The sequence below is a fragment of the Carcharodon carcharias genome, chromosome 20, assembly GCF_017639515.1.
Source record: "Carcharodon carcharias isolate sCarCar2 chromosome 20, sCarCar2.pri, whole genome shotgun sequence".
Taxonomy (NCBI): Eukaryota; Metazoa; Chordata; class Chondrichthyes; order Lamniformes; family Lamnidae; genus Carcharodon; species Carcharodon carcharias.
In genome coordinates, this window is record NC_054486.1 from 37,735,563 (window position 1) to 37,761,356 (window position 25,794).

General features: G+C 42.7%; 1 protein-coding gene across 2 annotated transcripts in view; it reads left to right on the forward strand.

Annotated features, from left to right (window-relative positions):
- Positions 1-1,655: 1,655 nt before the first annotated feature.
- psen1 (presenilin 1) overlaps positions 1,656-25,794 on the forward strand; it is an 81,377-nt gene continuing 57,238 nt past the window's right edge. The window contains exons 1-3 of one of the 2 annotated variants that reach the window (XM_041214989.1): positions 1,656-1,802; positions 4,220-4,387; positions 12,264-12,499. In XM_041214989.1, the coding sequence (XP_041070923.1) occupies positions 4,301-4,387; positions 12,264-12,499 (323 nt within the window). In that variant the 5' untranslated portion in view covers positions 1,656-1,802; positions 4,220-4,300. Of the gene's footprint in view, positions 1,803-2,427; positions 2,514-4,219; positions 4,388-12,263; positions 12,500-25,794 lie in introns of those variants that run through there. The other variant, XM_041214990.1, reaches the window with a different exon arrangement.

Genomic DNA, 25,794 nt, shown 5'->3' on the forward strand with positions numbered 1-25,794 from the left:
AAACCCATTAACTAGTACAGTACCCAATAACCACCATATCACATACCTATTAAAAACTAAATCACCATACCAACCATTAATTACTACACCCAATAACCAATACAGCTCAGTACAGATTAAGCAGAGTGAATGGATTGAAGAAAAGTCAAGCATTATTGGGGAGACACAGTAAAATCAATTCTCTGTGTTATGTTGTTAGCAGGGGTGCCGGCCACGGATCAAATGGCTATTTTCCCTGTGCTGTGAACTGTCAAACGAAAAACCTGCCCCTTCACTTCCTCTCTCCTCACCGTCCAAGGACCCAACAAAAGATGCAACACCTGCCCCTTCACTTCCTCTCTCCTCACCGTCCAAGGACCCAACAAAAGATGCAACACCTGCCCCTTCACTTCCTCTCTCCTCACCGTCCAAGGACCCAACAAAAGATGCAACACCTGCCCCTTCACTTCCTCTCTCCTCACCGTCCAAGGACCCAACAAAAGATGCAACACCTGCCCCTTCACTTCCTCTCTCCTCACCGTCCAAGGACCCAACAAAAGATGCAACACCTGCCCCTTCACTTCCTCTCTCCTCACCGTCCAAGGACCCAACAAAAGATGCAACACCTGCCCCTTCACTTCCTCTCTCCTCACCGTCCAAGGACCCAACAAAAGATGCAACACCTGCCCCTTCACTTCCTCTCTCCTCACCGTCCAAGGACCCAAACACTCTTTTCAAGTGAAGCAGCATTTCACTTGCATTTCCCCCAACTTAGTCTACTGCATTCGTTGCTCCCAATGTGGTCTCCTCTACATTGGAGAGACCAAACGTAAACTGGGCGACCGCTTTGCAGAACACCTGCGGTCTGTCCGCAAGAATGACCCAAACCTCCCTGTCGCTTGCCATTTTAACACTCCACCCTGCTCTCTTGCCCACATATCTGTCCTTGGCTTGCTGCATTGTTCCAGTGAAGCCCAACGCAAACTGGAGGAACAACACCTCATCTTCCGACTAGGGACTTTACAGCCTTCCGGACTGAATATTGAATTCAACAACTTTAGGTCGTGAGCTCCCTCCCCCATCCCCACCCCCTTTCTGTTTCCCCCTTCCTTTTTTTTCCAATAAATTATGAAGATTTTCCTTTTCCCACCTATTTCCATTATAAAAAAAACCCCACTAGAGCTATACCTTGAGTGCCCTACCATCCATTCTTAATTAGCACATTCGTTTAGATAATATCACCAACTTTAACACCTGTGTTCTATTGTACTATTGTCGTTGACATCTTTTGATGATCTGCTTCTATCACTGCTTGTTTGTCCCTACAACCACACCACCCCCCTCCACCTCTCTGTCTCTCCGCCCCCCACACACACACCTTAAACCAGCTTATATTCCGTTCTGTCGAAGGGTCATGAGGACTCGAAACGTCAACTCTTTTCTTCTCCGCCGATGCTGCCAGACCTGCTGAGTTTTTCCAGGTAATTCTGTTTTTGTTTTATATTTCAGCTCTTTCCTGGACTCGAACTCAAGTTCTGTCGAAGGGTCATGAGGACTCGAAACGTCAACTCTTTTTTTCTCCGCCGATGCTGCCAGACCTGCTGAGTTTTTCCAGGTAATTCTATTTTTGTAACGAAAAACCACGTCGTGCGCCGCAGGTCACATGGTCAGTCGCCTGGATGCTTGTGAGGGAAGTGACGTCGGGGGAGTGTGGATCATATCCTGTGGGAGGGGAGACGACCGTATGCGAGGTAGGGTCGGACTCTGGATCGAGTGCGAGTGGGTGCTGGTCTTGATACAGCATGGGGGTCGGTCAACTCCGGGTGAGTCCGCTTCGCCATCTCCTTCCTTCGGGGAGGGTGCACTTTCCCATTCCCGGGGTGGCTGGGGCCGGGGGTGGGGGGGAAGCTTTGTGTAAAGAGCTTCCGGACATCACCCTTAAAGGCCTGTCTTTAATGTGAATATTGTAATAATAACAACATAGAAGTCAACCATATGACATCTTAAGTCTGCTCCACCATTCAATGTTACCATGACTGATCTACCTATCCTTTCGTGACCATACCTCATATTCCCTGAGAGACCAAAAATCTGTCTTAGCCTTTATTATATTGGAGTATCCACAACCTCAAGGGTAGAGAATTCCAAAACAAAAACAGGAATACCTGGAAAAACTCAGCAGGTCTAGCAGCATCGGCAGAGAAGAGCAAAGTTGATGTTTCGAGTCCTCATGACCCTTCAACAGAACTGAATTCCAAAGATTTGCAACACATTGAAGAATTTTCTCGTCATCACAGTCTTAAATGTTTGACCCCTTATCCTGAGACTCTGTCCTTGTGTTCTGGATTCCCCAGCATAGGGAAAAAGCCTCTGTGTCTACCCTGTCAAACCTCTTCAGAATCTTCTTTGTTTTAATAAGATCACCTCTCATTCTTCTAAATTCCAAAGAGTTCTAGACCCAATTTTCTCAGCCGCTTGTAAGACAACCCTCTCATCCGAGGAACCCAGCGAACCTTTGCTATACCACCTACAAGGCAAGTATATTCTTCCTTTAGATTGGAAACAAAATTTGTGCTGTACTCCAGGTATGCTCTCACCAAAGCCCTATACAGTTGTAGCAAGACTTACTTATTGTATGCCAATGTCCTTGCAATAAAGCTGAACATGTCATTTGCTGCCTTAAATGCTTCCTGTACCTGCATGCAAACTTTATGTTCCTTCTGTGTTATGTTGTTCAATAATGGAATTGATCACTCCTTCCAAAGAAAAGGTTGCAAGTTTGTCACGCGCTACTTGAACTTAGTAAATCAGTATGAGCTCTCCAGCCTATCCCATATTTACTAATTGGGTATTGAATTATAGATTGTAAAGATTTGGCCACAACAAATTAGACAAGCTGCTGAAGAACAATGAGATATATTCTGAATCATAGAGGATAGAAGTGATAATCCAGTTTTTCTGCAGAACCCTAACAATTGGATGGATATTTAAAGCATAACACCTAATTAAACATATTATGATGATGTGTCTTGGAATTTAGCCATTATTTCAAGAAACTAACTTTAAGTCACTTGGCCTCAGCAATGTTGAGGTTACATGTCATTGGGCATATGAGAATGAGTTGCGAGTAGAGAATATCTTCACTTAATGCAACATCAATTCTTTTTTGTTGCAACCTCCTTAATATTCTGGGTTGATAAAAAGCAAGTTCCTTCACATTATCACTCACTTGTATTCCATACTCCTTAGTTTCTACCTTGCACTTCTAATGGGTTTCAAGAAGTCTTTAGAGAGGATAAACTGATGGCCAATTTCCCTTCCTGGCCCTGAAGTTATCTGACCTCATTAATGGTTCCCTCTCCTTGGGTGCTGAATATCCCCCCCCCTCCAATCTGTCATCATCATCCCTCTCTTTATAAACCCACCCTTGACTCCTTTGCCCTTACAAACTACTACCCCATCTCCAAACTTTCTTTTCCTCTCAATAGTCCTTGAATGTGTTGTCACTTCCCAGAACTGTGTCTACTTCCCCCGAAACTCTTTATTGGAATCCTTCCATTCAGGACTCCTCCCCTGCCACAGCACAGAAAGAGCCCTTATCAAAGTCACAGATGACATCCTTGTGATTGTGACCAAGATAAACTATCCATCCTCGTCCTCCTCAACTTGCCTATGACCTTTGACGCATTTGGCCACACTGTCCTCTTTCAATGCCTATCCATTGTCATCCAGCTGTGTGGGACTGCTTTCCATTCTTATCTAATCATAGCCAGAGTATCACTTACAATGATTTCTCTTCCTGTTCTCTCACTGTTGCCTCTGGTGTTGTCGAGCATATGTTTTTGGCTGCCTTCTATTTTTCACCTACATGCTGCACCTTGACACACCATTTAAAGTCCCAATGCCTGCCCCATGTATGTTGACACCCTACTGTAACTCACCACCACCTCTCTTGACCCTTGTCTTGTCTCTTGGCTTCACCCCTCCCTATTTTTGTAATCTTCTCCAGCCCTAGAAACATTCGATCTGTGGTTTTTCAATTCTAACCAATTTAGCATCTCTGATTTTAATTGCTCCACCATTGATGACTGTGACTTCAACTATCAAGGTCTTGGAAATACCTCCCTAAACATCTCTGCTTCTTTACCTTTCCCTCCTTCATATTGTCCATATTGGCTGCCTGGAAGATAGGATAATTCTTTTAACCAGAAATGTTTTTCTTCCCTTGTATGCTTTGCAGTGAGGGAGGAAGTGAAAGTGACGAGGGAGGAAGCGTGAGTGACGAGGGAGACCGTTTGATTTGCTCAGTGGGACCTCCCTGATGTCGGAATTACCTGCCCAGGTTGTGCCCGTCTTTCAGGGTGGGCAGCCGAGAGAGAGTGCATTAGAAAGCCACCAAACCAACTCGGTGAGACCTCATGCTCTTCGTTTTACATCTTATGATCTCTTGTTATTACAAATAACTTTGATCATCAGTAAAAACAATTTTTGCTAGCAGGAGGGTCAGTTACAAGGGGGCACATTTAAAATTATTGATGCAACAAACAATGGTGGGAGACAGAGTAATGAGGAGACCCTTTCTTTACATTGTGATTTATGATCTGGGATGCGCTGCCTGAAAGGGTAGTGGAAACTGATTCAGTGGTTACTTTGAAAAGGGAATTGGGTAATTACTTGAAAAATAAAAATTTGATTGGCTATGTACACAGCAAGGGGAGTGAGACTAAAGAGCTGTCAAGGTTCTGCAGTTGTTTTCCCAGTGGGAAGCTCGACATGAATGAAGTGGGTGGTGGCCTAAGATGTGGGGAGGAGGGATTAACCTTAAATGAGGACAGTTGATTTTCCCTATGGTGGTCTTTTTAGAGATGTTTGAGAGGGAGATTAGGACTGGAATGGGTTTTATTATTTCTGCTCTGCTAATGGTGTGAAGTGATTCATTTTGGAGGAAAAAACCCAATATAAAATAAAGGGTATATTTGTAAGTGGGTGCAGGTGTAGAGAGACCTGGGGTATATGTAAATAATTGAAGGCTGCAGGACAGGTTGAGAGAGTGGCAGAAAAAAAAAATTGTATAAAACATTGGTGTGGCCACAACTGGAGTATTGTGTGCAGCTCTGGTCACCACATTACAGGAAGGACGTAGTAGCTCTGGAGAGAGTGCAGAGGAGGTTTACAAGAATGTTGCCAGGGTTAGAAAAGTGTAGCTACGGGGAGAGATTGGATAGATTGGGGTTATTTTCCTTAGAACAAAGAAGGCTGAGAGGTGACTTGATTGAGGGGTACAAAATTATGAGGGAAATAGCAAGAGGGGACAGGATAAAATTGTTCCCTTGATAGAGAATTCTAGAACCAGGGGACATAGATTCAAGATAAGTGGCAGAAGGTGTAGCAGGGACATGAGGAAGAACTTTTTTACGCAGAGGGTAGTGGCTGTCTGGGATTCGCTGCCCAAGTTGGTGGTAGAGGCAGAAACTTTAAACTCTTTTAAAAAGTACCTGGATCTGCACCTAAAATGCTGTAAGCTGCAGGGCTTTGGGCCGAGTGCAGGAAGGTTGGATTAGAAAGGGCACCTGGGTGTCCTCGGGCTGGCATGGACAAGATGAGCTGAATGGCCTCCTTCTCTGGTGTAACTTTTCTATGGTTCTAAGGCACAATGGTCAGAATGGCTGCGTCCTGTGCTGTTTTATTCTATAAGGATTTGGTTTCTGAGGAAAAAGATCATCGCAATACTTCTGAACGATCAGGAACAATATCCTGCTGCTGATTAAAATAGGGCTTGAGTCATCAAAAGCATAAACGTGGTGTGCCCAGTTTCAGAAGTAACTCAACTTGATTTCAGTCAGTTTTTGACAACAGGTAGTAATTCCAATGGAGGCTGCACTTTCTTTTCAGTCACTTGTTTGTGCCAGAATTACTCTGTTTTGATAATATCAATAAATACTTTTGCTGCCTAGACCAAAGCCTATTCCCATGAATGAGAAAGTTAGGACAACCAAATCCAGAGCTTCCCAGATGACAAAAGAGACAGAGATAAAATGAGGAAGGGAAAGTGTATTATGACAGATGTTTGCTGTATAATACCACTGAGAATCAGGCTGAATGTAGAAGGTACAGAGGGGAAATGAAAATCAAATAAGAGAAGCAAAGAGAGAGTATGCAAAGAGACCAGGCACCTAATGTAACAGGGAACCAAGTCTTCTGTAAGCATATAAATAGTAAAAGGGTGATAAGAGGAGGAGTGGGTGGATTAGGGACCAAAAAGGATTTATGCATGGAGACAGGAGACATGGCTGAGGTATCAAATAAATATTTTGCATCTGCCTTTACCAAGGAAGATGCTGTGCAGGCCATTTTGAAAGAGGAGGTAGTTCAGACTCTTGAAGGCTTTAAAATTGATAAGGATGTGGTATTGGATGGGATGTTTGTACCTAAAAGTTGATAAGGCATAGGAACGAGCGAGATGCTTCCGTCGATACAGAAGAAAATAAGAATGTAAATTGTGGCGGCCCTGGCCATAATTTTCCAGTCTTCCTTAAACTCAGGGGTGGTGCCAGAGGACTGGAGAATTGCAAATATTACATCCTTGTTCAAAAAAGGTGTAAAGATAAGCCCAGCAACTACAGGCCAGTCAGTTTAACCTTGGTGGGGAAGCTTCTAGAAATGATAACTCATGAAAAAATTAAATTAATGTGGGAAAATGCAGATTAATTAGCACAGATTTATTGAGGGCAAACAGTGTTTAACTAACTTTCTTGAGTTTTTTGATGAGGTAACAGAAGATGGATGAGGGTAATGCTGTTGATGTGTATGTGGACTTAAGCATTTGAGAAAGTGCCATAAAAAAAGACTTGTGAGCAAAGTTCATGAGATAAATGTGACAGTGGGTATGGAGAGGAAATTGGCTGTGTGAAAGGAAACAATGTAGTGGTTAATGGATGTTTCTCAAACTGGAGGAAGATTTATAGCAGAGTTGCCCAGGAGCTGGTTTTGGGATCCCTGCTCTTCCTGACATATTATATAAATGACCTAGACCTTGGTGTACAGGGCACAATTTCAAAATTTGTGAATCACACAAAACTTGGAAGCATTGTGAACAGTGAGGAGGATAGTGCAGAACTTCAAAAGGATGTAGGTTGGTGGAATGGGTGGAAAAATGGCAGATGAGTTCAATGCAGAGGAGTATGAAGTGATTCATCTTGGTAGAAAGAATGCAGAGAGAGAAGATGTAATAAGAGGTACAATTCCAAAGGGTGTGAAGGAGCAGAGGGATCTGGGTGCATCTGCATAAATGGTTGAATTTGGCAGGACAGGTTACAAGAGGGGTTAATAAAGCATACAACATCCTAGGCTTTATTAATAATGTCAGAGTGCAAAAGAAAATTTAAATTAACACGTATAAAACAGGGCCTCAGCTAGAGTTTTGTGCCTAGTTCTGGGCACCACACTTTAGGAAGGATGTGAAGGTGTTAGAGAGGTTGCAGAAAAGATTCATGAAAATGGTTCCAGGGATGAGGAACTTTAGTTATGTAGATAGATTGGAGAAGTGGGACTGTTTTCCTTGGAGAAGAGAAGGTTTAGAAGAGATTTGATACTAGTATTCAAAATCATGAGGGGTCTGGACAAAGTAGATATGGAAAAACCGTTCCTATTGGTGCAAAGATCAAGAACGAGAGGCACGGATTCAAGGTTATTGGCAAAAGAAGCAATAGAGACATGAGGGAAAATCCTTTTCACGCAGCGGGTGGTTAGGTTCTGGAATGCACTGTCTGAGAGTGTGATGGAGGCAGGTTCAATCGAGGCATTCAAGAGGAAATTGGATTATTATCTGAAAAGAATTAATATGCAGGGCTTTGGGGAGAAGACTGGGGAATGGCATTATGTAAATTACTCCTTCAGAGAGCCATCACAGATATGACAGGCCAAATGGCCTCCCTCTGTGCTATAAGCATTCTTTAATTGTTTTTTGCTCAAGATGTGGCCTGTTGAATTTTGAAAATGCTTACCTGGAAGATGATCTTCTGCTTTTCTGCTTTTTGCTTCCAGTATAGGTTGCTTACTCCAAATGTATAATTCCTAATAATGTGCTAGGAATTTAGTCTTTAATATTCTGGGTGTCAATGCATTTCCTGAGTTGTTTCTTCTACATGCCCTGCCTTTATGTTTACACATCTTGAATCCTGAATCTGAGTATAACATTTACGCCATTGTGGTTAGTGCACAAGCTTAGGTATTTTAAGTTAGTGGATTAAAAATAGCATGTGATTCTTTCTAGTGACATTGTTAGTATGGCAAATGTATTGAAAATATTTTTCATATGTTTGTGCAAAAGTGTTGTGGAGGGCATATCTGAGATTGAGTATTTAGGACATTCATGTCACTTCTGTACAGTAGTTTGTATTGGGGCTTAATAGCACTCCAAGTGATTGCGCTTTGAATTTTTGGTTCGATGGAGCTTGAAGGTTAAATGGGTTTTATTCACAAACAGTATTTTTATCATCCGCTCTCCCAGCTGCCTTTTCTGATTTATTTTAAATTTCCTAATCTGGGTTGTTCTCTTTGGTTACCCATCATTCTGGGGTTTGGCCCTGTTCTCTGTCTGACCTTTTTTACCCCATCATAAGGAGCTGTCTTGCTTGAGGTGCCAGCAATCCTTGAATGACTTGGCATACATGAAGAGAGCCACAGACAAGACAATGAGCGTCCCCGAATAGTGACAGAGGTCGAGACCATTTTTCCCTTTGTTCTTATTTTTTTCCTCCTCTCACACATCCCCTCCCCAGCCCCATTGCATCTTGAGGGAGGCCAAAAGTAGAACCTTAATTATGGCTGCAGCTGATGTCAGGTGAACTCCAAGTTGAGACTAGAATCTGGGAGCTTCTAGTCATGATTTAGTCCTGTAGCAGACAGTGTGTCTATCTCCTAGACAATCGTGTAAACCGTGTGGTGTTGAATATGAGGAGGATTGAATTATTTATGTGGTTGAAACTTTTGTTCTAGTGCTTCTGTTCTGTTTAACCAAACGAGGCCAATTGTTGAGATATCATTCACCTTTAAATATATATCAGAAGCTCATTGCTGTGAAAGTTCTCCTTAAGGCTCTGTGAACTGAGAGACAAGTCCCTAATTATTCCAAGTGGGTGGCACAGCATCTAGTGTCCAGGAAGGTTGAAGTTAGAATTAATTTGACTCGGCTCAGCTGTGAATTTGCCACCTTTGGTGTTTGTGATGTTTATCTACCTTAACATCAACCAAGAACTTTCTTAGTTTGATTGTTGTGTCCTCAACACAGACTCATGTTTACACTTCATTTTAAGATGTTTCTCTTTGTTTATTGCAAAGTAAATAAGGAGTTGATTGCTCGCCATTACCTTGTCCCAAGTTGCTATTTTTCTTCTGAATGTAACCTTGGAATGTGAATGTTTGTCAGCCTTTCAGCAGGGTCTGTCACAATCTAATCCAATTGTGTTATCTTTCTCTTGCCTCAGGTTGCTATAATCCATTTTGTGCTGTAACTGCCAGTCTGACTGAATGCCAACTCTGCACTGACTGGGGGTTGAACCTCTGGTTGTCCTGTTTTGTGTGGTTCAGCTTGATGCTCATACTAACTGTGCTGGGGAGGTTATGATATTGGATGGGCTTGGGTGATTTAACTGCGGCTGATCGGAGATCAATCTATGGTGCAGGATTGAATTGATATATTTGTTTTATTCTGTTGATTTTGGGAGTTGGGAACTGATTTCACAGGCCTTGGAGGATTTATCTTTGATTGCTTTGCCTGATTGGGCAAATTGTCAATGATTTGCTGGAGAATGGGTTTGATGAGCTAAGTTGTTTTTTTAAATATTTGAATATAAATGTACAAAAAATGAAATTAAAATCTCTGTATCGTGACTCACCAAATCTTGTACGCCCATCACCTCAATGACTGACATTGGAAAACAATGCCTCAGTTTTAAAATTCTCATCCTTATTTTCAATTCCCTTCGTAACCTTGTTCCTCCCTATCTCTGTATTTGTCTCCAGCCCCACAATAAGAGTTCCTTGCGCTGCTCCAATTCTGGCCGTTTGCATATCCCCAACTTCCTTTGGCCCACTATTGGTGGCAATGCCTTCAGCTGTCTAGATTGAGCTCGAGTGCCCTCCCTAGACCACTCATTCTACCACCTCTCTGTCCTCTTTTGTCACTCAGTTTTTGTGTATATACAATACAGAGGTCAATAGATGTTTGGGTACTTAAATAATTAAGGGATGTGGAAATAGTGCAGGAAGGTGGAGTTTGAGGTAGAAGATCAGCCATGATTGTATTGAATGGCAAAGCAGGCTCAAAGGGTCAAGTGGCCTACTCCTGTTTATGTTCTCATAAAGCTCTGTTTTATTGATAAACAGTAAAGGGAAATGCCTGTAGCTTGATGCCTGTTGTCGCTTAATGTTTGACTGCTAAACAGCCCAACTGATTTGGCTACTAAACTCATTGCAAAACTGAGAGACAGACAAGAATGACCCAGATTTGATCCCTGGCTAAAGTTAGTCCAGTGAGATGCAAGCAAGGAGAATGGAAGAATTTGATAGCTGTTAAGTTTCCCTTTTGTCCATCTACCCAAAAGTAGACAGCACTGAAGACATTTGAGCTCCAGTGTCACAATGAACAATAACAGGGAATATATACGACATACAAAGGGACCATGATCCTCCTCAGAATTGCCTCCATGTAACTATTTCTCATAAACAGATGCAAAGTTTTTCTCTTAAAATTGCAACAATGTAGAATCATAGGATGGTTACAGCACAGGATCTGAGCTGGATCTCTATATAAATCTATTTAACTTTCTTCAGAGCAATTTATCAATGTTCAGATCAAACACCATAAATAGCTAAATTTTCTAGCAACATATTTGTTGAAAGATATTACCAGCTTCTTGGTGAGATCAGTCATATGCCTAGATTAATAAATCAATTGTACTGTTGTTTAATAGGAGACAAGTTTGTAGTTGTCAGAAACTAAAGTTGTTCCACTGGCAGAACAGGGACCATTCCTATTTTAACTAGTTTTGAAAATCCTGCACGTTCCATTATTGTACAGGTTCATTATTTTAAGGGCAGGTTCTCTGCTCATTTCTCCATGCCTTGTGGTCGTCTCCTTTCCTCTTCAGTTGCTCCTAAGTGCCCCCCATTTTTCAACTTCAGTAAGCAATATGACTAGAGAAAGGAATACAGGAGGTGGTTTCCCTTCATGTTTGCTTAGAGGAAACACAAGTCCTTTCCCCGAAGGATCCTCTGCCTATGAACAGCCATTGTCCCTCAAAGTCCCCCTTTCACCATCACAAAAATTCAGTGGTTGTGCCATTGACCATGGCTTGCAACCATGAGCATTTGACCCTTGCCTGTGCTTTGGACAATTCTCAAAAGGGCAGGGATGACCATCACCAATATCTTAAATGAACTTAGTACCCATTACTGCCAATTTCATTTCATTCTCTGCTGTTCATTGTTGATAATAGTGGAACAGCCCAGTTACTTGAAGAGGAAGTGAATTTTGTGCTTTCAGATACTGCTGTGTCACAAAGGAGATATTTTGTGTTCACTGGGGCTTGTTTAACTGATTTTTGGGTAACTGATAATGGGTCATTAAAGTAAGAGTTTAGTGAACTTCAGACACCCAGTTTCTGGTAAAGGACCAAGCTTTCCTTGGCAGCCTCTGTTTAACAATGGGATGTAATACTAACCACATACCACATTTTCTAAAGATAAGTATTTTAGTTCAAAACTCTTGTTCTGGGCCTTTCCATTATAATTCCTGTGATCTTGTTTCTGACAGAAGAATTTAAAGTACAAAAATCCAGTTGAAGTGACAAATAATACTCCCTGTTAGAGGGGAAAGGGTTAACTGCAATACTGTTCCCAGCGCTTTTCATTGTCATTCATTGCAAGATTGTATAATAGTTTTTAGTCTTGAGAAACTTCATGCTGGATTGCTGAGTATTGCAGAACCGGATTCTAGTAAAGAATAAGATGTCGGAGGTATAAGAGAAGTTTCTTATCTCTTACCCCTCCTCTGCAGTCCCACCCCTCCCTCTTGCATTTTTACCCCTCCTTTTCTGTCCCTCCCTCCCTCCCTTAACCCTTGCGTGTTCCTCCCCTTTCCCCACCCCTCCCAGCCACCCACCTCTCCGATGCTGCAAGCTTTACCATTGTGATTCAGAAATTGTCATGTTTTTTGTTGTTGAGTAGTTTCTTTTCATGGTTACTTTTTTTTCCAACCCCAACCCCCAAAAACCTTTTCACAGTCCGATCTTGCCTGCAGGAGGCAGAGTGTTGAAGAACCTTGTCAGGAGAGCAATGGCCAATCTCAGAGTGCCAGGAGGCAGATCCAGGAGGAGGAGGAAGGGGATGAGGAAGAACTGACTCTTAAATATGGGGCCAAGCACGTCATTATGCTCTTTGTGCCTGTCACCTTATGCATGGTAGTCGTGGTAGCAACTATCAAATCGGTCACCTTTTACACACGGAAGGATGGCCAGTTGTAAGTATTTCTTGAGAACTTTGAGATTTTTTCTTTTGCAAATCTTCTCCCCTCTTCCCTCCCTCTTTTGAGAGGACGATATGCATGTGTCAAAAGCAGAGTGGTTTTAATGTGGGATTTTGTTTTCATGTGAATTGAGATAAACATACCATCGCATGTCAGAAAGATAGTGAATCTCTTCTGTGCTCATGATAGTTTTCTGCATCAAGATGTCCTAGAACCAACAAAGGACAGACCATATTAAACTTAGTATTGCCTAATGAGCCAGATTTAGTTAACATCTTAACAGTGCATCAACATTTATCAATTAGCAATCAAGTTCAATGTGATGTTTAAAAAGGAGAGATGCGAAACAGCTTTAAGATTCTAGAAATAGCTAAAGTTGACTTCAATAGGATGAAACAGATAATGTCCACAGTAAACTGAACAAATCTGTTAATGGGTAGAATGACAGAAGGTCAGTGGGAGGTGTTCATAAAATAATTTAATGTGATACAGAACCAGTTTATATCCCTAAAGGACAAGAGCTTTACTTGCCAGAAAAGACACCATGGCCACACAAGAGGTAAGAGACAACAAAAAATTAAAGGAAGAAATAGCACAGGTCTTGACTAATGGAAAATATATTAAGAGCAACAAAGGATGACAAAACAGGCAGTGAGAGCTATAAAAAGGGAGAATGAAAAGTTCGTCAGGGATATCAAAATCAAAACACATGTATAAACAAGTATAACTTTAGGAAAAAGGGGGTGAACAGGTTCAGTATGGTTCCTTAAAAACTGATAATGTTGTCAGTGAAAATAAGGAACTGGTGGACATATTGAATGTTTACTTTCCATCAGTATTTACAGTAGAGAAAGAGCATGCTAAGTATTCCAAGGAAGCTGATATTGAATCAGGGTGAGGGACTCAACAAAATTAATGTAAGCCAGTCAACAGCAATGAATCATAGAATGGTTCCAGCACAGGAGGAGGCCACTTGGCCTGTCGTACCCATGCCGGCTGTCCAAGAGCAAGTCGCCTAGTGTCACTTCCCCACCTTTTTCCAGTAGCCCTGCAAATTTTTCTTCTCAGATAATGATCCAAGCCCCTTTCGAATGCCATGTTTGAATCTTGCTCCACTACACTCACAGGCAATACATTCCAGATCCTAGCCACTCGCTGTGTTTTTAAAAAAAAAACGTTTTCCTCATGGCCATAGCTTCTTTTGCCAGTTACCTTAAATCTGTGCTTCTGGTTCTCCATTCCAGAACCATCCACCAAATGAAACAGTTTCTCCCTATCTTCCTCATGATTTTGAATACTTCCATCAAATCTCGTCTTAACCTTGACTTCTCCAAGAACCATCTTAACTTCCCAAACTATCTACATAACTGCATTTCCTCATCCATGGAACCACTCTCTGAATTTTTTATATTACAGTTGAGACAAACCAGTGTTTTATACAGGTTTATCACAACTTAAACAAAAACAGAAAATGCTGGAAAAACTCAGCAGGTCTAACAGCTGTGGAGAGAAAAGCAGAGTTAGTGTTTTGAGTCCATATGACTTCTTCAGAGCTAAAGAGCAGTAAAAATATGATGAAATTTATACTGTTTAAGGGGGGGTGGTGGAGCAGGTGAAGCTGGATAGAAGGTGGGGGCAAAGGAGAGATTGACAGGTGTCATGGACAAAGGGGTGTTAATGGTAGTGGTACTGGCTAAAGGAGGTGCTGATGGCGATATTAAGGTTAGAAAGCAGAATGTGGTAATAGGACAAGGGTAAGCACTCTGGGAAGAGTAACATGAACAAGTGACAGATGGCTCTTTTGGGGGTGAGGGGGAAAAAGATAGAAAATAGGATAAACGGTGGGGATAAAACAGTGAATGAAAGTGAAAAAAAAAGTGGATAAAAAATAAGAAATTAAAATGAATATTGATAAAAAAGGGATGAGGATGAGTGTGTTCATGGTCTGAAGTTGTTGAACTCAATGTTAAGTCCGGAAGGCTGCGAAGTGCCTAGTCGGTAGATGAGGTGCTGTTCCTCCAGTTTGCATTGGGCTTCACTGGAACATTGCAGCAGGCCACGGATGGACATCTGGGCATGAGAGCAGGATGGTGTGTTGAAATAGTAAGCGACAGGAAGATCTGGGTCATGCTTGCGGATGGACTGAAGGTGTTCTGCAAAATGGTCACCCAATCTGCATTTGGTGTCTTCAATATAGAGGAGACTGCATTGAGAGCAGCAAATGCAATAGACCAAATTGAAGGAGGTGCAAGTGAAGCACTGCTTCACCTGAAAGGAGTGTTTGGGCCCTAGGATGGTGAGGAGGGAGGAGGTAAAGGGGCAGATGTTACATTTCTGCAGTTGCATGGGAAGGTGCCGTGGGAGGGGGATGAGGTGTTGGGGGTGATGGAGAAGTGGATCAGGGTGTCCTGGAGGGAACGGTCCCTCCAGAATGAATGGGGTGGGTGAGGTGAAGTGGGAGACTGTGTGTGTGAGTGGGAGGGGGAGAGTGGGAGGGGGCACGGGTGAGGAGGCGGGGAGAGTGGGAGAGGGTGCGTGTGAGGGGGTGGGGAGAGTGGGTGAGGACGCGTGGGAGGGGGCGCACGTGAGGGGGTGGGAGAGTGGGAGAGGGCGCGCGGGAGGGGGTGGGGAAGAGTGGGAGAGGGCACCCGGGAGAGTGGAAGAGGGCACGCGCGAGGGGGTGGGAGCGTGCGAGAGGGGCCGGGTGGGGAGAGGGCGCGTGCAAGTGGGTGGGGAGTGTGTGAGGGGGCCGGGTGGGACGAGGGCACGTGCAAGGGGTGGGGACAGGGTGTGCGGGAGGGGGGTTGAGATGGGGCATGGTGGGGGGGGGGGGGGGGGGCGTGTGCGACAGGGAGGGGGGTGCGGGGAGGGGGGGTGTGCGAGGGGCCGGCTCGGGTAGAGGGTGTGTGGGAGGGTGGGTGTGCGATGTGGGGGGGGGGGGGGCGAGCGACAGGGTGGGTGGGGGGAGCGTGTACGACGGAGAGGGTGGCGCGTCTGAGGGGGTGTGGGGGTCGTGGAGAGGTGCAGGACACATGCAAGTGGGTGAATGTGAGGGGGCGTCGGCGGGGAGAGGGGGCGAGGGGGCGCGTACGAGGGAGCGGGGACGTGGGCAAGGCGGGGAGAGGTGGCGCGTGCGAGGGGGCAGGGCGTGTGGGTGTGTATGTGTAACTTCAGTTGTTGCTCAGCATTCTCGGCTCCATCCTGCGCTCAAATTCACTTATGAAATGGGGTAGGCAGCTGAGCTCCCTTTCTTTGTCGTACTCATTGACAAATCTGCTAGGGGATTCTCTCCCACGGTGTACCACAAGCCTACCTTCACTGGTCAATATTTGCATTGGGATTCTGACACTGCACTGCACTATAAGATTGGTTTTATAGGCAACCGTGTAAGTAGTGCCCGAGCCATTTGCTCACTGTGTAAGCTTGATGATGAAATAAGACACGTCAAAGGCACCCTGAAGGAAAATGGCTACCCTGATCAGATCATTTTGCACTGTGTATCACACAAACTCATGAAAGGGCCTAAGACTGTCACTTTCAGTCCTGAAAAGTTCCGTCTATCTCAGATTACTCTGGAAGGGCAAGGTGTCTCAAACATTTGAGCAACAGGCAAAGCTAGCATTTTCATGCTGCTACTATGCAGTAGCAATGCACATGGTATTCACTGTTAACAGGATGCTACGTTCAAGCTAAAAAGACATTCTGCCTATCATGTAAATGAGTAATGTGGTAAATGAATTCCGTTGCCAGTGTGATGCTCGGTATGTAGGCCGTATGTCCCAAAGACTGGAGGACCGTATCAAACTGCATGTCCCAGTTGTTGTTCGCAACAGGCTGGGTACAAACTGAACCCAACTAGCATGTGCTTGCTAATGTCAAAACACAGTGTCCAACATTGGACGTGATTTGCCAGTTTAGGATTGTCAGTTAGGCTCGCAGCGCAGTGTGGTGCATTTGTGTTTACTGAATTAATATACAGGGCCCTGTTCTTTGTAGACAGACAGGACATGTACATATATTGTGCCTGTTTTAGCTAAACAGAATAAGTGACAGCCATTTGCTGACTCAGGGCAATGCCTTGACCAATCAGGGTCAAGCTGCCTGGTTTAAATTTCAAACAATGCTGGGCAGTTAACTGTCAGTCACCATCAGTGGTGCATTCTCCATGGCCATGCCACTTGCCAACCAATCAGCACTCTCTTGATATAAATTGTTGTTTTCCCTTTATATTGGTATTCTTGCAAAGTCCTGATCACAACTCCAAAAGCTTAGACATGTCTCTTTTCAGCAATACTCAAATTCTCTACTACCAAATGACTATTTCTATATACATAACTGAAGTCTCTCATCCTTGGAACCATTCTTATAAATCTTTACTGCACCCTTTCTAAAACCTTCATTCTTCCTGTTGAGGCTTTACAAGTGTTTTATGGAGGGTCATAACTTACTTGCCTTTGTACTCTGTGCCCCTATGTATAAAATGCAGGGTTCAGTATAATTTATTAACTGCTTTCTCAACTTGTCCCGCGACCTTCAATAATTTATGTGAGCATACACCCAGGACCCTCTGCCCTTGCATTTCTTTTAGAATTGTGCCATTTATTTTATATCACTTCTCCTCGTTCTTCTGAGCAAAATATATCACTTCACACTTCCCGACATAAATTTCATCTGCCACGTGTCTGCCATTCCACCAGCCTGTCTATGACAATCCTCTTCACAGTTCACATTACTTTTAAGTCTTGGCATATCTTCAAATTTTGAAATGGTGCTCTGTACACCCAAGATTTGGTTATAAATATAAAGCAAGAAAAGCAGTGACCCCACCATATACCATCCCCTAGTCAGAAGTAAAGTCTTCTGTAATTCATGTTTTTAATAGGATTGAATTAGTAAAACTGTTGCATGATGGAATTCTGGCTATGTTAAAGACTGATGTTCCAAAATACCACATGGTTCGAAATAAAATGCCTACTGGCACTTTTTCACTTAAGCATAGTTTTTGTGATAAAAACAAAAACTGCGGATGCTGGAAATCCAAAACAAAAACAGAATTACCTGGAAAAACTCAGCAGGTCTGGCAGCATCGGCGGAGAAGAAAAGAGTTGAAATTTCAAGTCCTCATGACCCTTCAACAGTTCTGTTGAAGGGTCATGAGGACTCGAAACATCAACTCTTTTCTTCTCCGCCGATGCTGCCAGACTTGCTGAGTTTTTCCAGGTAATTCTGTTTTTGTTTTAGTTTTTGTGATGTTTGGAGACTCAAATTATTAAAACGCAGGAAAACAATGATAGATTTAGAAATGATATGACCAACACATTTTCTTGGGGCTCCTGCACCTGAAAAATTCCCACTTCACCACTGCTCTGTATTTGCTTAAACTGTTAGTTTAAACATCTTACAGTTCCAATGAAAATGATCAAAATATTAATTCTCTTTCTCCCTTCACAGTTGTGGCCTAATTGAGTGAATGTTTCCATTATTTTCTGTTTTAACTTCGCATTTCCAGCGTCTGAAGTATCTTGCCATTGCTCTACCATCTGCAGCTCAGGGAAGAGAAGTAAATAAGTGGGAATTAAAATGCAGACATGTCCAAAATGCAATACAATGTCTCCCTGTAAACCGTAACTTCTCCCTCTTTGAATTTGGTAACTGTGCTTTGTTAGATGACATAATGGATGTATTGTAATCTCATTCTGATGCCCACCAGAAGATGGCATACTTGTTATATGTGTAAAATGAACTGAGCTTGCAGTTATAAAACTGTAGCACTAAACCCTCTTTTCCAAATAAATTTTCTATCAGTAACATAGTAAAGTTTACTGTAAGTTTTACTAATAAGGATTGCTATCTAACTGTCACCAAAAGATCTATTCTCAGCCCCCTCCCATTTCTCATCTACATACTGCCCCTCACAACATCATCCAAAAATGCATTAGTTTCCACCTGTACACTGATGACACTCAGCATTACCTCTCTTAACCCCTCCACTGTCTCTAAATTATCAGACTGAATATCCAGCATCTGGCACTGGAGGAGCAGGAATTTGCACCAGTTAAATATTGAGAAGACCGAAGCCATTGTCTTTGGTCCCCGCCACGAACCCTGCACCCTCATCGCTTATTCCATGTTCAGTATCATTCATGATTCCTCAATACGCAGCAAGACCTGGATAGCATTCAGGCTTGGGCTGATAAGTGGCAAGTAAAATTCGAACTGCACAAATACCAGACAATGACCATCTTCTCAACAGGACAGGAAGCTAACCACCTCTCCTTGACATTTATGGCATTAGCATTGCTGAATCCCCCACTATCAACATCTTGGGGTTAGCATTGACCAGAAGCTGAACTGAACCAGCCATATAAATACTGTAACTCCAAGAACAAGTCAGAGGCTGGCAATCCTGTGAGTAACTCGCCCCTTTCTCCCCCAAACCTGTTCACAAGGTACAAGTAAGGACTGTGATGAAACTCTCCACTTGCCTGGATGAGTACAGTTCCAATATTCAAGAAGCTCGACGACATCCAGGACATCAACCCATCCACCACCTTAAACATTCAATCAGTGCACCGTCAATGCACAATAGTAGCATTGTGCATCATATACAAGGTGCAATACAGCAACTTGTCAAGGGTCCTTTAACTGCACCTTCCAAACACATGATTTCTACCACCTAGAAGACCAAGGGCACCAGGTCCCTCGGAATATACAAACATAGGAATTAGGAACAGGAGTAGGCCACTTGGCCCCTCAAGTTACCTGAACTCCACATTTCTATCTACCCCCGATAACCTTTCACCCCCTTGTTAATCAAGAATCTATCTAGCTCTGTCTTAAAAAATATTCAAAGACTCTGCTGCCACCACTTTTTGAGGGAGAGAGTTCCAAAGACACTCTGCCCTCAGAGAAAAAAATTTCACCTCATCTGTCTTAAATGAGCGACCTCTTATTTTTAAACAGTGACCCCTAGTTCCAGATTCTCTCACAAGAGGAAACACCCTCTCCACATCCACACTGTCAAGATCCCTCAGGATCTTAAAAGGTTTCAATCAAGTCGCCTCTTGCTCTTCTAAATTCCAGTGGATACAAGCCTAACCTGTCCAGCCTTTCCTCATAAGACAACCTGCCCATTCCTGGTATTAGTCTAGTAAACCTTTGAACTGCTTCTAACACATTTACATCTTTCCTTAAATAAGGATACCAGTACTGTACACAGTACTCCAAATGTGGTTTCACCAGTGCCCTATACAAATAAAGCATAACCTCCCTACTTCTGTAATCGATTTCCCTCACAATAAATGCTAACGTTCTATTAGCTTTCCTAATTACTTCCTGTACCTGCAAAGTAGCCTTTTGTGATTCATGAACTAGGACACCCAGGTCCATCTGAATCTCAAGCTCTGCACACTCTCACCATTTAGATAATCTTTTATATTCTTCCTGCCAAAATGAGCGATTTCACATTTGCCTTCATTATACTTCATTTGCCAGATCCTCGCCCACTCATTTAACCTACCTATGTCACTTTGTAGCCGCCTTATGTCCTCTTCATAATTTATGTTTCTATCCATCTTTGTGTTATCAGCAAATATAACAACCATTCCTTCGGTCCCCTCATCCAAGGAATTTCTATAAATTGTAAAGAGTTGAGGCCCCAGCACTGATCCCTGTGGCACACCCTCGTCACATCCTGCCAACCAGAAAAAGACCCATTTATGCCAACTCTCTGCTTCCTGTTAGCTAGCCAATCTTCTATCCATGTCAATATGTTACCCCCTGTACCATGAGCTTTTCCACAATAACCTTTGCTGTGGCACTTTATCAAATCCCTTCTGGAAATCTAAATATAATACATCCACCAGTTCCCCTTTATCCACAGCACATGTGACTCCTTCAAAGAACTTCAATAAATTGGTTAAGCATGATTTCTCTTTCACAAAACCATGTTGACTCTGCCTAAATACCTTGATGTTTTTTCTAAGTGCCTTACTATAACATCTTTAATAGCTTCTAGCATTTTCCCCATGACAGAAGTTGGGCTAACTGGTCTGTAGTTTCCTGCTTTCTGTCTCCCTTTTTTTGAATACAGGAGTTGCATTTGCTATTTCCAATCTAATGGAACCTTCCCCAAATCTAGGGAATCTTGGAAAATTAAAGCCAATGCACCAACTATCTCACTAGCCACTTCTTTCAAGACCGTGGGATGATGTCCACCTGGACCTGGGGATTTGTCAGCCCACATTCCCAACAACTTGTTCTTCCATGGTGATTGTAAGTTTCCCAAGTTCCTCCTTCCCCTCCCTTCCATTTCCTGTTTTACAGCTATTTCTGGGTTGTTACTTGTCCGCTGGTGAAAACCGAAGCAAAATATCTGTTTATTTCATCCACCATTTCCCTACTTTCCATTATCAGTTCCCAAGATGCACTTTCGATAGCATCAATGCTCACTTTGTTAACTCTTCTTATTTAAATATCTATCAAAAGTCTTGCTATCTGTATTTATATTACAGGCCAGCTTTCTCTCATCCTCTAAATTTTCCCTCCTTATTAATACTCCTCTTGAACACACTTGTTTCTCCCTCAAAATGAATGTAAATTTCAGTCATATTGTGACTGCTGCTCCCTAGGTGTGTCTTCATGAGGAGGTTATCAATTAATCCTATCTCATTGCTCAATACCAGGTCTGATATAGCCCCTCTCTGGTTGGCTCCAGAATGTGCTGTTCTAAGGAACTATTCTGAAAACATTATATGAACTTCTCACCTACGTTACCTTTGCCCACCTGATTTTTCCAGTCTATATCTAGGTTAAAATCCCCCATGATGTACCTTTCTGATAAGCTCCCATTATTTCTTTTTTATACTCTATCCTACTGTGTAGTTACAATTATGAGGCCTGTACACCACTTGCCTTTATCGTTTCTCATTTCAGCCCAAACTGCTTCTATATCTTGGTTTCCTGAACTGAGGTCATCCCCCTCTCATGTGCTAATACCATCATTAATTAGCAGAGCCACCCCTGCACCTATTCCAGACTTCCTGTCCTTCCTAAATGACATGTAACCAGTTCCCAATCTATGTTATCCTGCAGCCATGTCCCTGTAATGGCTATCAGATTGTACTTATTTAATTCTATTTGTACTATCAGTTTATCTGTTTTGTTTAGGATGCTGCATACGTTTAGATACAGGGCCTTTAGTTTTCTCCTTTTATTATTTTTCTAGCTTCTAGTCTTATCTGCTGATTTACTCTTAGATTTGTACTTTGTCCGTCCCTTCCTGGCATAGCCTGCTTATCATTTCCCATTTTAATACATTTTTCTCTTGCCTTGTCTGTACTCTTGTTTACCACGTCTTCCTAAATTGTATCCTTGCCTTGCCCACTTTGACTGGTACAATAGAACAATATATTACTTAAATGGGGAGAAATTGCAGAATGAGGTACAGAGCGAACTGGGTGTCCTGATACATGAATCCCAAAAAGTCAGTATGCAGATACAGCAAGTGATTAGGAACGGAAATGGACGTCTGGAATATTGTGTACTGTTTTAGTCTCCTTATTTAAGAAAGGACATAAATGCGTTAAAAGCAGCTCAGAGAAGGTCCACTCAACTGATACCTGCGATAGGGAAGCGTTTATCTTGTGAGGAAAGATTGGACAGGCTGGGCCTCTATCCATTGGCATTTAGAAGAATGACAGGTGTTCTTCTTGAAACATATAAGACTGGGCTTGACAGAGTGGATGCTGAAAGAATGTTTCCCCTTGCAGGACAGACTAGAACTAGGAGAGAGAGTTTAAAAGTAAAGGTTTCCCATTTAAGATGGAGATCAGGAGAAATCTTTTCTGAGGGTCATGAGTCTTTGGAATTTTCTTCCCCGAAGAGCGGGGCGGAGGCAGGTTCATTGAATATTTTCAAGGCAGAGCTAGGTCCTTGACTAACAAGGGAGTGAAAGGTTTTTGGGAACAGGCGGAATGTGGAGTTGAGGCCATAACCAGATCAGCCATAATCTTATTGAATGGCAGAGCAGGCTTGAGGAACCAAATGGCCTACTCCTGCTCCTAATTCGTTGTTGATATGTATATCAAGAAATTGCTGAAAGCATTAGATACTACAAAGGCAATGGACCCTCAAAAGGTTACTAAAGGCTTGTGCTCCAGAACTGGAAGCACCCCCTAGCCAAGCTGTTCCAGCTACAACACTGGCATGTCACTGGCTATGTGGAAAATCATCCTATCCACAAGCAGGGTAAATCCAACCTGGCCAATTACCACACCATCTGTTGGCTCTTGATCATTAGCAAAGTGATGGAAGGGGTCATCAATAGTGCTATCAAGCAACACTTACTCAGTGATAACCTACTCACTGATGACCAGTTTGGGTTCCACCAGAGCCACTTAGCTCCTGATGTCACTATAGCCTTGGTCCAAAGATGGACAAAACAGCTGAACTTAAGAGATGAGGTGAGAGTGACTGCCCTTGACATCAAGGCAGCATTTGACAGAATGTGGCATCAAAGAGCCCTAACAAAACTGAAGTCAATAGGAATCTGGGATGGGGGAAACTCTCCCCTGGTTGGAGTTATACCCAGCACAAAGGAAGATGGTTGTGATTGTTGGAGGTCAGTCATCTCAGTCCTAGGACATCACTGCAGGAGTTCCTCAGGGCAGTGTCCATGGCTGAACCATTTTCAACTGCTTTATCAATGACCTGCCCTACATCATGTGGTCAGAAGTGGAGTTGTTTGATGATTGCACAATATTCAGCACCATTGATGACTCAGATACTGAAGCAGTCTGTGTCCATGTGTTGCGAGACCTGGACGCTATTCAGGTTTAGCTTGGTAAGTGGCAAGTAATCAGGCAATGACCATCTCCATCAAGAGAGCCTAACCCTCTCCTATTGATAATCAGTGACATTACTGTCACTGGATCTCTCACTATCAACATTCTGGAGGTTACCGCTGACCAAAAACTGAACTGGACCAGCTGTATAAATACTGTGGCTATGAGAGCAGGCCAGAGGCTGCGAATTCTGCAGCGAGTAACTCTCCTTCTGCCTCCCCAAAGCTTGGCCACCATCTACAAGGCACGAGGCAGAAGTGTGATGGAAGACCATCCACTTGCCTGGGTGAGTGCAGCTTCAGTAACACTCCAACTCAACACTACCCAGTTCAAAGTAGCCCATTTGATTGGCACCTCAGCCACCATCTTCAACATGCACTCCCTCTAATACTGACATACAGTGACAGCAATGAGCACCCTTCAGGCATTTTAAGAGAAGTGTGAGTCTAAGATTAGTGTTTTAAACCTGAATAGAGGTATTTATAAGGGTATGAAAGAGCTAACTAAAGTGAATTGGGAAATTAGGTTAAAAGGTAAGTCAGAGATGCAGTGGCAGATTTTTAAGGAAATATTAAATAACTCTCAGGAAAGATTTATCCCAATGAGAAGGAGGAATCATGGCTGAATAAGCAAGTTAAGGAGAGTAACAAATTGAAAGAAACACTGCAAATCTCCAAAGATCAGTGGTAGGTCAAAAGATTGGCATTCTTTGCTGGTTGATAAAATTTGACCAAAAAAGAGGGAGAAAGTTGAGTATGAGAGAAAGCTGGCTAGCAATATAAAAACAGATGGCAAGAGTTTCTACAAGTATTTGAATAAGAAAGGAGTACCTAAAGCTAGTGTTGGTCCTATAGAGAGAGAGCCTGGGGAATTGAAAATGGAAAACAAGGGAAATGACAGAGGTGTTGAATGGGTATTTTCTGTCTTCATTGTAGAAGACTTAAAAAAAGATACTTCCCTAAGATACCTGAAAATCAAGGGATGAATGGGAAGGAGGAACTTAAAACAATCACCATCAGGGAAAAGATGGTGGGAAAGCTATTGGACCTAAAGGCTGATAAGTCCCCAGGGCCAGGATTTTAAAAGAAATGACCATAGAGATAGTAGGGGCATTGGTTATAGCCTTCTAAACTTCCTTAGACTCTGGAAAGGTTCCAGTGGATTGGGAAATAAACCTTTATTCAAGAGAAGAGGGAGACAGAAAGCAGGAGACTGCAGGCCAGTTAGCCTAACATCTGTCTAGGAAAATTGCTAGAATCTATTATCTAACCTAGGTTATGGCAGGATACTTAGAAAATCATAATTTGAACAGGCAGAGACAAATTGGAAATGATGTCAACTGTGATGGGGATAGTCTTGAACTTCGAAAGGACATAGACACATTAGTGGATTTGGCAGACAAGTGGCAGATGAGGCTTAATGCAGAGAAATGTGAGGTGATTCATTTTGGCAAGAAAAATATGGTAAGACAGTATAAAGTAAAGGAGGTGCAGGAACAGTGGGATCTCAGTGTATACATACATAGGTCATTGAAGATGCCAGGGCATGTTGAGAGAGCAGTTAATAAAGCATATAGTATCTTAGGCTTTATTAATAGGGTCATTGAGTACAAGACTAAAGAGGTCATATTGAACTTGTACAAGACACTAGTTCGGCCTCATCTGGAGTACTGTGTCCAGTTCTGGATGCTATGCTTGAGGAAAGATGTGAAGGCATTAGAGAGGGTACAGAAGGTAAACTTAAAAAGTAAATAACTGTTTACTGAATAAATTGTCTTTAACTAGTGGCAAAAGAAAGAAACATGAACAGTTGAGTTCTAACTCAATAACTTAAACTCTTACCTCTTAAATCCCAATACACAAACACACACATACATAAGACACACAAAACATGGATTTTAAAGTTGAGATAAAACAGTTCAATAGCACCAACCTGGAGTACAGGATTAGATGGGTTGATTTTGATTGATGTCTTCCAAATTCCTTGCAGTTTGTTGTTAATGACATGAGGTGGTCTCCTAGTACTCTCAGTCTGTGGTTCACTGGTTGAAAAATGTGCTTTTCAGTGTCTCTCCTGGTGATTTTTCCCCTTTTCCTATTGACAGGGGTTTTCAGAGAAAGCAGGTTATAGAAATGTGAGGGATAGCCAGCTAGCTATTATGGCAGAATTGATGGAATCTTACAAATACAGGAGAGAAAGGTTTCAGGTCTTCCCTCTTTGCAGGCTAGGAACTGTTCTGCCTGCTCTGTTAGCACAAAACCCTGGTCACCTGTTCAGGAGCCAATGAAAATGCTTTTGTCAGGCAGTTCCCCCTAGTCCAGGACTCCTTTCCGGCACCATCCTGTTCTCTTATGGCACCCCATGTTCTAGGATAGCAACCTTGTAGATGTTCCTCATGCTGTTCCAGTGAACATGTTTTTCAACTGCAACCATGGTAGTTTTTAA